Raw genomic sequence first — 13,261 nt, 5'->3', positions numbered from 1 at the left:
ACTGATAAGCAGGTTAACAAATAAATGAGTGCTTGTTTGTGATAAGGGCTTTCAGGTCAAGATAAATCACGGTGCAGGAATAGGGGCTCTCTGGAGGATCCTATGTGAGATACCACGGGACGGAATCCTTCTCTGTAAGACATGAACATAACCCTATACTGTTGACACCCCAACCAGATGAGTAACACAAGCAAAAGGCAGCAAAGATGATGACACTCGACCTCACTTAGGACCAAGAAGGGCTTGGTCAGGACCAAGACGGGCTAATGCCAGGATGGAGCATCTGAAAGACCTGCCTGTGCAAATCCCCACGTCCACAGACCTGGGGTAAGACCACGTTATTATTACATTATTTCAGACGATGCCAAAGAAGCATTTGACAAATGTCCATGACGGGAGTAATTTGGTGATTAATACGTACAAATTCCACACCAGCACACATCGTGTCTTGTAACGGGTTCACGGACGTCGCCCTGGTGTCGGAACCAGTGCCTGGATTTGGTAGCTATGATGTGTACAGTTGTTGAGTGAGTGAATGAGTGAGGGAGTGACATCCTTTGGGCTGATGAAGACAATCTACCAAAAGCTTACATCATCCTTCATGGAACAAAGCCTCCAACAAGCCCCTCCCAGGCAGGGAACACGACCAAGGCGCCCTCTCCAGGTCAACGCCCAGGGGCACCTGGTGAGCATGGTTGGGGAGAGACCATCCTGCAGGCTGGGGCCCTGGAAGGCAGGGCACACAGCTATCGGTGTTCGCCACAGCCTGGCCGCTGTTCCAGAAAAACTGCTGCAGTCAGCAAGATTTCTGGGCACAAGATCATACCATATTCCTCTCCCGGAAGGATTCACTCTTGAGAAAACGTAGCCGAAGTGACAACACACCACTTACAACAAGAATTAAAACCAGACTCTCTAGGAAGTAACCAAACAAAAGAAACACAACTTTCTGGAGAAAATGTTTAAATACTAACAAGAGACATCTTAACACTAAATAAGTAGAAACTTGGGCCATGTTCATGGATGTGATGATTTGATGCTGAAGAACAGTCAGCGCTCCCTGAAATTCAGCTGTAAGTGCAATGCCAGTCCCACCAAAATCATGCATTTTCGGAGCCTGGATAAACTGACTCTAAAACCAGAATGAAGAGGAATAAAGGCCTGAGAACAGCTGAGATAGAGAATGCAAAAAGGAGTTTCAAGAAGGACTCACACCACCGGATGTTAAGACTATGTCAAAGCCATAATGACTGAACAGTCGGTAATCATACCAGGATGGAACAGTCGCCTGAACAGAACAGGGGGGACACTCGAGACACCGCGGGACATCAGAGGGCCGAGTGAACCGTACAAGCCAAAGCTGGCTCACTGCCTACAGATTTAAAGGATGCTGGCTCCCTGTCTTATGTGATCGCCACAGGACCTCTAGTCAGAATCAAAATGTAAATGTGAAAAATAAAGCTCTCAAAGCCAAGCTGAGAAAATATAGAAATATAGAAGAGATCCTCTAAGAGATCCTCTAAGACTCAAGACCATAAACTTTGCAAACGGTAAACTTGTGTTTGGTGGAGAACATCATGCACCAAACGACAAGCTACTTGAAAGTCACGGGCTACTGGAGAGTTCATACGGAAATTTTACAGCTGAGAAACTCAACACTCGAGCCCAGAGTGAGGATCAGCAAGAAAAGTGGGGGAAAGGCAGGAATATAATGTTCACAGGAGGAACCCGTGGGTGCCGGGAAAGGATGGCACAGTGTGAGCCCCGAGACATGCTTTCTTTCTCACCTGCACCCTCCACCCAAGATTTGCCACGTTGGGAGGACGACAGTGAGGAGGAGGAGGAAGGAGCCCTGGCGCCCAGCTGCCTCGCCTCCAGTAGTCCAGCCATTCTGGAAGCAGATGCAAGCCCCTGGTGACACTAGATGTAGGCGTCTCCTGTGACCAAGAACCCCAGGCCTGGGATAAGCCCCAGAGATATCATCGTGGGGAAACATGCAGGAGGCTATGCCTTCACCTCTTCATCAGAGACTTCCATGGGGGTCATGTGGCCGCAGATGGGGGACATGCGGCAGCCCCCAACCCAAGTGATGCTTCTGGGTACAGAAGACACCACAGACAGATCTCAGAAATATGTGCAGAGGGAAAAATGAAAGAAATGAAATGGGATTTGAGGGGCAGTATCATGTTTGCAAATTTCTAAAAATCACAAACACACAGTATGTATTTTCCCCCATGTACATATGTGGGAGTAATCCACATGACCGAAGAAGGTGGGTTAGAAGGATCTACATGACGGGAGTGTTGGTCCAGGTGGAGGGGAGAGGAGGCACAGAGCCCAGGTGCAGACACCTGAAACAATAAATCATGTCAGGTCCCCCCCTCGTCCCCCACTCCTGCCCCAACCACCAAGTCCAACTGAAGACGGAGGCTTCATCCCTACGCCTCAATCAGGACAGGCAACACTCTTAGCTACTATTCAATAACTCTAACTGGGTCTTTGTTTTCACTGGATAAGGTTTTAAACAACAGTCTTGGAATTTATTTAACGGTTCGGTTAATATCATTATATTTATTGAGCTTAGCAATTCTTGGACAGTGCCAAGATCAAGCCGAATCTATTTATTGACTGGAAGGTGGGAAATCAGGCAAACCAACAGAGCTCTTCAGACCTGACCGCACTGCCAGAAAAAGCCAAACCCACTGTCACAAAGTGTGATTGTCCAGAGCCAGAAAGCAAGAGGCTAATTAACGGGGGCTTCATGTCCTGCTTCATCACAGCTTACACCCTAGGAGCATAAACTCCATGACTCAACTTTTAGAGATGCTTGAGGTACATACTGAAAGCCCAGGAGCCCTGCCCTTGTGTGTCCACTGTGAATCTATGGGCCCGGAAAACTTTCTCAGTGCTGGTATTTATTTATTGTAAAGGACATCGGCATCAAAGCTTTCACCCCAGGCCCCTTGTGATTTTGCAGCACGAGCCTGGTGCTGGCCTGATGGCACGGGCCCTCTGTGCCAGGGTTCCTGGGTCCCGGATGAGTGGCCACCAGGACCTCAGCAGGCACGTGTGAGTAGTGGAGGGAAAGCGTGGTCACCCAGCACACAGACCAGGGGGGACCATTCCGAGGAGGCGGGTCCCGTCCTGCCCCGTGCTCACCGTGCCTTCCGGGTCCACCAGCAGCAGGTGCTTGGCCTGGCCGTTGTGCATGCCCGTGAGGACGAAGGAGCCCGGGTTGGTGGCGCTCTTCCTGACCAGGAAGTCCCCATCGTTCTTCAGCAGCCCCTCGGCCTCCTTCCGGCTCATCTCCCCTTGGTACCAAGGCTCCCCTTCCAGCTCTTCCAGCATTTTGGCATCTGGGGCTCTGGGAGTGACGGGGCTGATGCACTCCACGGAGGCTGCTTTGCTCAGCACAGGCCCCAAGGACTGGTTCCTGAGAGCGTCTTCAAAAGGTTCTGTCAACAACAATCGCCAAAAACAAGTGAACCCCCAAGAAGAGCAAATGACAAAATGCACAATGGGATTGATGGAAATGCCAAGGCAACTTCCACCAGAGACAAACCTACAGAAAAACGACTGGCTGGTAATACTAACTGCAGCCCAAACCTTGGCATGACTTTCTGACGAGTCTGCTTTCCCAAGACAGCTGGGCGCTGTGCGTCGTGCCAAGGATTTGAGCACACCCTTTGTCTAGCCAGTTAGAATGACCTCACTTTGGCATGCTGTGCGAGGCCGGGCATATTACACACCATCTACTTTTTCTGGAACATCAACTAGCCTTTTAATAAATCTGTTTTCTTCTGAATGAAAATTTGCCAATGCCAACAGAAATACACAAAGAAAAAAGATAATCTACAAAGTTAGATTTAGTGCAAAACCTATACCCAACCCAGCAGATGTTTGTTTCAAAATTCTTGCATCAGGCAAATTTTTAAAGGAGAAGAAAACTGACATTTATGGGGTGCCCTATGTGTGACTTGCCCTGGATTAGGAGCACTACCTCCCCTTGCCTTCTCTTGTGTCTCTGTGGAAAAAGGCTCCCGTGTGACTCTCTGTGGTGGAGCATGACAGCACAGCCTTCAGGACACACTTCCCAGCGCGGGCGCAGCCCACAGCAAGTCTGCTGCTCTAACAGCAAAAGTCTGCAGCAGCACAGGAAGTCCCTGGGGACATCTGATTAAACCTCAACTGTCCATTTTCAAATGAGGCAATATGTACAAAGGCACTCGAAAAGCACACGGTGCCACACAGCGTAAGGTGTGATGATGACTACATGGGACCCTGCTGCCAAAGCAGCACAATGCAAGCACCACGAGAACAGGAACAGTTCTCTCCTGGGCACAGCTATGTCCCCAGAGTCCAACACTGTTCCGGGGACATGTCCAGCCCTACAAATATTCAACAAATGCTATAGAATCAGACCAATTATTAGAGGATGGGCAGGAGTGAGGTGAAAAAATGAAACCCAAATCAGGGGATTTTGGTATTTGTTCAATTGTTCACAGATCTGGGAATAAAAGCAGGTTAAAATTATTGCCTAAAATGAGTTTTTTTTGTCCTATTTTTTCCTGATTACCTGGAGTAATTGAAAAGTTGTATACCATTTCTACACCATCACCAGCACCATCATTACTATCAAGACCATTACTACTGTCACCATCATCACCCTCATCGTCACCATCACCACCATCACGACCATCACGACCACCCTCACCATCACCTCTCTGCCATCATCAGCATCACCACCACCATTGCCACCATCATCACCATCACCACCATAATCATCATCACATCACCATCATCACCACCATCACCCTCATTATCACTATCATCACCACCACCACCATCGTCATCATGACCATCATGACCATCACCACCATAATCATCATCACCATCACCCTCATCATTATTATCATCACCCCCATCATCACTACCACCATTACCACCATCACCACCATCACCACCATCACCACCATCATCACTATCACCACCATCACATCACCATCACCATCACCATCATCCTCATCAACCCTATCATCACCCTCATCATCCCTACCACCATCACCACCATCATCACTCTCATGGTCCAAAATAAACAGCATAGAGTGCTGGCTTAATTTTTTTGCCAGACTTTTCAAAAGAAACTAGCCTCTCCAGGGCCCTCTCTTCCTCTTGTCTCCCCTTCTCTGGTTTGGGAGCAGGTATAGAACTTGATGGATGACAAAGAGTGGTTCTGGTTCTCATTTTCCCATCTGAAACCCTCATCTTACTTACCTTTCCTCAGGCTCTGGGGCCAGGAGCCACTGGTAAATTGACTAAATCAAACAGTGAAAACTGACCATAAATACAAGTACTAAGCTGCAGTTGGGAGCCACTACTCTGCTCTGAGTCTTGGGAAAGTTGCTTCATACTTCTGAAGCTGTTCCCACATTTTTTCAGAAACCAAATTTGATGAGATGACCGTTAAGGTGCCTCCAAGCCCTGAGAGTCCCCAGTTCTTCTGATTTTTGCAAGTCCGAATGGAAGTCTACTGTCTGGGAAACCCAAGTGGCAGAGGAAGAAGGCTTTGGTGGTCAGAAGGCCACCCGATCAAAGCGGCACTCAAGTCCATCATTCACACACAACACCAGGGAGAGCGCATGTCATGCCAACAAAGCTGCCGTGACCAGGGCCGTGATGCAGCATCTAGGACCTGCGTGTTCTCCTCTGTAACACCGTAACAATAATGGTAGCTACCTGCAAGACTGCTGCAAAAATTAAATGAAATAATGAATGCCTGGCACATGATAGAACCTTGTTAAATCTGGGGATCCCTGGGTGGCTCAGCAGTTTAACTCCTGCCTTCAGCCCAGGGTGTGATCCTGGAGTCCCAGGATCAAGTCCCACATCAGGCTCCCTGCATGGAGCTGGCTTCTCCCTCTGTGTCTCTCTCTGCCTCTCTCTCTCTCTCTCTCTCTCTCTCTGTGTGTGTCTCTCTCATTAATAAATAAATAAAATCTTAAAAAAAAAGAACCTTGTTAAATCCTAAGGAATTTCTTCAGCCTATAAAATGCTCGAGGAACTGATGTGAAATATGGGGATGTACAGCTCAGGAAGCACTTTCAATATCCCATAGCAACAATTCCCACTCTCATCAGCCAGTTCCTGGTTGGTTTACTTGTCCCAGCCTACACGACCCTCAGCGGGTGCATGGCACACCTCATGATGCTGCTGAGGGGCTTCCCAGCACACTTCTTACCCTGTTTGGTTTCTCGCCAGGGCACCTGTTGCCAACTGCTAACATACACTGGTTATTTGAGCTCCAGGAGACTATCTTGCTTTCCTGCAAACCCCAGTAAGCAGAATAGTATCTGACCCACACTAGGTGCTCCAGCGACAGGAATATGTGAGAGTGAGCACGTGTGTGCCCGCCAGAGGGTGTATCGCCCTTTCTTGCTCAGGTGTTGTCTTGCTCAACAGACTTGAGGGCTCTGTGAAGCATGCCTTTCACCGTGGCAGCCTTAGCAACTGATCCAGTATTGGGCACCTATCAGCCCACTAAGATTTAAGTGAATACACAAACCAGTGTTGTTTTGTGTGTATTATCATTTGTCCTGACACATGTGCAGATCTCCAGGAGGACAGTCATTCCAGAGAGAGGAGAAATGGCTCTGCTTCTAGACCTGAGAGGGGGTGCCATCCCAAAGCAGAGGGCAGCCAAGCTCAGAGCCTTGGAAAGCCCAATCACAACCCAGAAAAGTGCACAAAGGCATCCCTGTTCACCAAAACCCCGCTAGCAGAAAGCGTGCTAACTGCACAGATGTCAAGCCGAAAGCAGTGCAGAGAGCTCAGAGGAATGGCAACCCACTCATGTCGAAGAGGTCCTTCAGCGGGCTGCTCTCGGTGCTGCTGCCCGAGGCCGGCGTGGCCTGCACGGGGATGTGCTGGGCGTTCACGTAGGTGGGGGCTTCTCCGGGGGCCGCGGACACTCTCGCTTCCGGCGTGCTGTAGATGTCCAAGGACCCTGCAACAAGAAGATGAACCCTCTTTCCTCTTACAATGGAAACTCTGGTCATTTGGGCACCATAGGTGAGCTGCCCCGCACCTCACAGAGACGTTCCTATGGGCCATCCATCAGGTAACGCCTCCCGCGGGTCCCCATCACCTACATGCTTCTCTTCGGACCCTGTCACCACTGCTCTGCGCTGTCCGGGACAGTCTCCCAGCCTTCATGCCCCCGGCTCTGTGCAGGAGGCCCAGGTGGGCGTGTGATCGAGGACCCCTACCCCCAGGCAGTGCCTCAAGGGGACCTCTCAGCTGGGCCAAGAGCAAGCCAAGGCCAGCCCAGGAGCGAGGGCCCTGCCATTGTCACCCGAGGGGTGAGGGTATTGGGTGATCACACCTGTTCAGGGCACAATGGGAACCCTGTACCTGACACACAGATATACCCTTCTGCAGGGCCATCTCTGGAGAGAAGTGCCTTTCACACCCTATGGGCAGCCCAGTCCTGTGGGCAAGAGGGCTTTCTAGGCTCCCCAGAACCCATAGTGGGGCTTTTGGCAGCAAAACATGCATGAGAACGCAGGTGTCCCGGGAAAAGTCCTTAGTGGGGAGTGAGACCAGCAAAGTCAAGAACGGTCTCCACTCCTACTCCTGGACACCACTTCACGTGTCCTGAGTTACCTGTCCTGGCTCAGCCGTGGCCATTTGCAGCTCGTGTGTATAGGTGCTGCAAACAAATCAGCCTGTAGGAAGGATTCTACAGACTAATTTTTTAAAAGGAGAAGATGAAAATCCCAGTGAACAGCTTTCCTGACGATGGCCCTTTCCCTCTCAGACCAGGGCAGGTGCAGAGCTAGGGCAGGGGACACACAGGCCATGAGGGTGCCGGGAGTTAGTTTTCAGTTAGGGATGATGGCTGCCAGCAAGTTAACAAAGGACATTCTTATTCAACAGAAGAAGATATTTATTGCTTTCAAATGAGAAGCAGAAGCTTGTTGAGGCATAGGAGCCCCAAGTTTCAAGCACGTGTCTGCCCTGGCGAGTCTTTATGTTGTCTGGTCTTGATCCGGCCAGGGTGGCTGGAACATACAACAAAAGACCTCATTTTTAAGTGAACCTGACATTTTTCCAAAAAAGTCAATATCTAATGTAAATAATGTGTCTGTTAGGCTTTCGCAGTATTATGTGGTTAGGTACACATCTGTTATATAAATACATTTTAAGTGTTTGTAGAACAAAGATGGAAACATAGGAAAAACGTGCCTCCAGCAAAGTGATGACTCAGGTTAGCTGAGTCTGTCCTATTTTAGATGGAGCCGCGTGGTGGCCCTGGCCAGGCCCAACCCTGTGACAGCCCAGCACATCCAGGTCCCCCTGCAGCTGGGTAGGCAACACCTGAGACGGTCTCACCAGGGGGAAGTTCTAAAACTGTACTGTCAATAAATAAATAAATAAATACATACATACATACATACATACATACATACATACATAAATAAATAAATAAAATAAAACCGTACTGTCATTTACTCCCCGGCACAAACAGCCGTCAGGAAGGGGAAAGTCTCAACATCAAACCAAGAGATGGTTATATGTATATACATGGACACGTACGTCGGACATTAGGTCTTAATTCACTTGTCGCTCCTTCTCCATCAGACGCTGTATAGTCACCAGGTCTCTGAGTTATTGAAAGAGCAAGAAGATGTTTGAGGGAGCAACACATTTAAAATTAGAAATGCAACTGATGGAGCACCTAGCTCACGTCGTGATCCCGGGGTCCTGAGATGGAGTCCTGCATGGGGCTCCCCACAGGGAACCTGCTTCTCCCTCTGCCTGTGTCTCTGCTTCTGTGTGTGTGTGTGTGTGTGTGTGTTTGAGTAAATAAATAAAAATCTTTTTTTTTTCTAAAGAAAAGAAATGCAACTGACTTCTGTGCATTGATTTTTGTATCCTGCCACAAATTTGCTGTATGAGTTGCTGATTTGCCACGTGAGTTCTAGCAATCTTAGGGTGGAGTCTTTGGGTTTTTCCATATACCATATATCATGTCATCTGTGAAGAGGGAGAGTTTGACTTCTTTGCTAATTTGAATGCCTTTTATTTCTTTTAATTGTCTGATTGCTGAGGCTAGGACTTCTAGTACTATGTTGAATAGCAGTGGTGAGAGTGGACGTCCCTGTCGTGTTCCTGATCTTAGGGGAAAGGCTCTCAGTTTTTCCCCATTGAGAATGATATTTGCTGTGGGCTTTTTGTAGATGGCTTTTATGATGTCAAGGTATGTTCTCTCCATCCCTACACTTTGAAGAGTTTTGATCAGGAAAGGATGCTGTATTTTGTCAAGTGCTTTCTCTGCATCAATTGAGAGGATGATATGGTTCTTATCTTTTCTTTTATTAATGTGATCTATCACATTGATGCATTTGCAAACAGCCAAACTGTGGAAGGAGCCAAGATGTCCATTGACAGATGAATGGATAAAGCAGACGTGGTCTATATACACAATGGACTATCACTCAGTCATCAGAAAGGATGAATATGTACCATTTACATTGATGTGGATGGAACTGAAGGGTATTATGCTGAGAGTAGTAAGTCAATAGAAGAAGGACAATCATCATATGGTCTCACTTATATGGGGAATATAAGAAATACTGAAAAGGATTATAATGGAAAGGAGGGAAACTGAGTGGGGAAAAATTAGAGAGGGAGACAAACCATGAGAGACTTAACTCTACAGAACAAACTGAGGATTGCTGGAGGGAAGGTGCGTGGTGGGATGGGTAACTGGGTGACGGGCACTATGGAGGGCACATAATGTCATGAGTACTGGCTGTTACATGTTGGCAAACTGAATTTTAAAATCAATCAATCAATCAATCAATAAGACATTTAAAAAGTGAATTAAAGTAAAAGAAACCTTTAGGAATTCCTAGGTGGCTCAGTGGTTGAGCATCTGCCTTTGGTGTGATCCCCAGGTCCTGGGATCAAGTCCCTCATTGGGCTCCCCACAGGAAGCCTGCTTCTCCCTCTGCCTGTGTCTCTGCCTCTCTCTGTGTGTCTCTCATGAATAAATAAATAAATAAATAAAATCTTTAAAAAATAAATAAAAAAAAATTTAAAAGAAACTTTTAAAGCACACACACCCCTGTGTGTATAGAAACAACTATCTGGGGAAGAAGACTTGGGTTAGCAGCTAGCTCCTAGCCCCGTGGGAACTGTTTCCAGGGTGGGCTGTGGGTCCGTGCTGGCCTCCCTGACAAGATGGACACGTGTCCTCTGAGAGCACCCAGGGCCCAGGGGGGTGGGTCCTCACAACCCCGGGGCCATCTCCAGAGCAGGTGGGCTCCATCCTTCCTGAGGGTGACCCTGGATGGGGGTGGGACCAGGAAGGGGAAGCTACTGCCTGTTAGGAGCCCCGGGGCTCAGCCCCATTGCAGAGGTAGGGACAATCAAAAACACACTTCAGGGGCCCCCAGCCAGCGCCTGTCTGAAGTAGGTGCAGTGCCTGTGGGGAGGTCAGCCCCTTGGCCCCCTGGCAGGCAGTCTCTCCTGCAGGAAGGATGTCCCCAGGGTGCATGCGAACAGGAAGTGCTGGGATCTAACACCTGCGTGTGGGTGAACTCCCCGCGGGGAGCACGCTGCTGCCGTGATTGGGTGATTGGTTGTCTCCCACCTCACCTCGACACTCACCTTGCCGGACAGGTGTCTGCTGCCAGTCCTCGCCAAACGGGTCTCCTAAGTGTCTCCCCTGGTAGTAAGTTTGCTCTTTTCCTGCAAACTGTGGACACAGGTAAATACACAAAGAGAAGAAGCATCATCCTCCCTTTCCCCATCTCTAAAAGCCACGATGCAAGAGAAGGAACCTCTGTGGACTGCCGGTTCCTTTCTCAGTTACACCCATTTTTCCTTCATGCCTCACAGCTGGCATTAGGATTTGGGAAATAGGTTTGCATAGGTGCAAGGAATAAGATGCATCTCATCAAAACTATACATGCCCACTTTGTTTTCATTTTCTGCCACCAACCCTCCCTAAATTTGGCCGAAATTGGAGCTCTCTTAATGCAGCCTCATCACTTGCAAAGGAAATTTCAGCTGGGGTGGTTCTCTGGGTCAGAACATACCTCCCACAACCATTCACACCTGGGCAAGTCCACCCCGTCCATCTCCGTGTCAGAGCTACTGACACTTGATTTCATTATTATTTTGCCACTTTTATTAATATCACTGTCAGTCACATAAAGTAGGTCACCTCAAAAAACTCTATAACGAAATCCAGATACTGGGGATCCCTGGGTGGCGCAGCGGTTTGGCGCCTGCCTTTGGCCCAGGGCGCGATCCTGGAGACCCCGGATCGAATCCCACGTCAGGCTCCCGGTGCATGGAGCCTGCTTCTCCCTCTGCCTATGTCTCTGCCTCTCTCTCTCTCTCTATGTGACTATCATAAATAAATAAAATTAAAAAAAATTTAAAAAAAAAAAAAAAAAAAAAAAAGAAAAAGAAATCCAGATACTGTAACTCTAAAAAGAAGCTGCCATACTGGCATGTTGAGTTGAAGGAAAAATCAGAAAAATGAGTAAAAAAGAAGGCTCATAAATTTCTCATCATTTTAAAGGCCCACATCCACTCTCTTTTCAGGGAATGCAAAGAGCCCCAGGCCTTTCAAAAATCTTGAACTGGTTCTTCTCCTCATTAGGAGAAATTTAAATAGGATTTGTCCCAGGATGGAGAGGAGACCCCAGGACTCATACCTCTGGATTCATAATATAGTTCCAAGACATTTGGTTAACACCTTCTGATGTTAAAACGAAAGCCTCCCGTACTTGTCTGCTTTGCATCATCCAAGGGGAGAAAACAGGTGAGTTATTCTGTCAAAGGACTAGACACCAGCCTGCAAATGAAGTGGAAGAAAGTGGAAGGAATTAAAGCTCAGGTGACCACGACTTACCTGGGCTGTGTCAGGGGCGTGGGGTCTGGCGTGCAGCCGCACATCCACGAAGCCCCCTGGAGGAGGTGTCTTGCTTGGGATGCTGTTATAGTATGGGTGATCTGATCCATCCCCCTCCTCTTCTGTCCAAGGCTCATCCAGACTCTGCATCCTGTTAGAAGAGGATTTTTCCAGAGCTTAAGCCAATAGTTGAGCTCATCGTCAAAACCAACAAATCTGACGCTAGCACCTGCTACCCCAGAAAAGAGAGTCAGTCACTATCTCCTCACTATCTAGAGCACAATACTGAAAAGTAGATGAATGGTTTGGCCAGATATTTCTACTTTATTTGCAGTTTCACCTTCTGGAAAATGTCCGTTAGATCTGAAACAGAGAACAACCCCTTTTACAAAAGTACATTTAATTAAGAAAGAAAGGATTTATATCTAAAGATAATGCACGTTCATTTTAATATGTCAAGACATTACCAACTAAAAAGCAGAGATTTTAATGACATTGAAGAAAATGACAGAGTAAAAACCTCTGTAAATTCTCTCTTCCATAGCACAAACAAGAAAACTGGCAAAAAAATTTTTTTTCAGAATCAACTTTTTCAAAACCCTGGAAATTAAGCAGAAGCTTGCAGAAAGTAGTATTTGTGTGTATCTCTGTGTATGTTTTTTAAAGCAAACAGTTATAAGAACAGTGGCTTGTGGCATTTTAGCTTGCCCTATTCCTGTCTCCATGGTAGCCTTGAAATCCAACAGCCCACAATCACAGTGTAAACCAGCAGCCTGACAGCCATAGGAAGGGACAAAACAGCACTGAGGCTCTTTCAAAGCCCCATTCCAGAGAACGATCATAATCTTTTTTTTAAGATTCTTATTTATTTATTCATGAGAAACAGAGAGAGAGAGGCAGAAACAGGCAGAGGGAGAAGCAGGCTCCCTGCAGGGAACCTGATGTGGACTCCATCCCAGGACTCCACGATCATGACCTGAGCCAAAGGCAGACGCTCAACCACTGAGCTACCTGGGTGCCCAAGATCGATCATAATGTGATCTGTCTGGTCATTCCCTAAAAGACGTCATTTCAAGGCTGTCTTTATTTAACCTGATTCAGAGCTTGCTCAGGGGAAAAAGTTCCTCCCCAGTGGCATTTGTCAAAAACAACTGGAGGCTATTGTTCAACATCATGGCTCCTTGAAGCGGTAGATAGCATTTGGTGTTCTAACAAACCAGTAGGTAACAAAGAGGAGGCTATCAAAAAGCCTAAAAGGAAAATCTGGACAATGGGATGTCCATAGGGACCTTGATCAGCTTCAATACATTTCTGGAAGTCTAGAAGGCCACA

General features: G+C 47.6%; 1 protein-coding gene across 1 annotated transcript in view; it reads right to left on the bottom strand.

Annotated features, from left to right (window-relative positions):
* SHC3 (SHC adaptor protein 3) overlaps window positions 1–13,261 on the bottom strand; it is a 109,286-nt gene that overhangs the window by 18,850 nt on the left and 77,175 nt on the right. The window contains exons 8-11 of the mRNA XM_077910436.1: window positions 11,930–12,080; window positions 10,675–10,762; window positions 6,848–7,003; window positions 3,160–3,455 (exon numbers count right to left, since the gene is read on the bottom strand). Of these exons, the coding sequence (XP_077766562.1) occupies window positions 3,160–3,455; window positions 6,848–7,003; window positions 10,675–10,762; window positions 11,930–12,080 (691 nt within the window). The remainder of the gene's footprint in view (window positions 1–3,159; window positions 3,456–6,847; window positions 7,004–10,674; window positions 10,763–11,929; window positions 12,081–13,261) is intronic.

This window comes from Canis aureus, chromosome 1 (genome assembly GCF_053574225.1).
Source record: "Canis aureus isolate CA01 chromosome 1, VMU_Caureus_v.1.0, whole genome shotgun sequence".
Taxonomy (NCBI): Eukaryota; Metazoa; Chordata; class Mammalia; order Carnivora; family Canidae; genus Canis; species Canis aureus.
The sequence above is the reverse complement of the archived record's forward strand: the minus strand, read 5'-3'. Positions and strand labels throughout refer to the sequence as shown.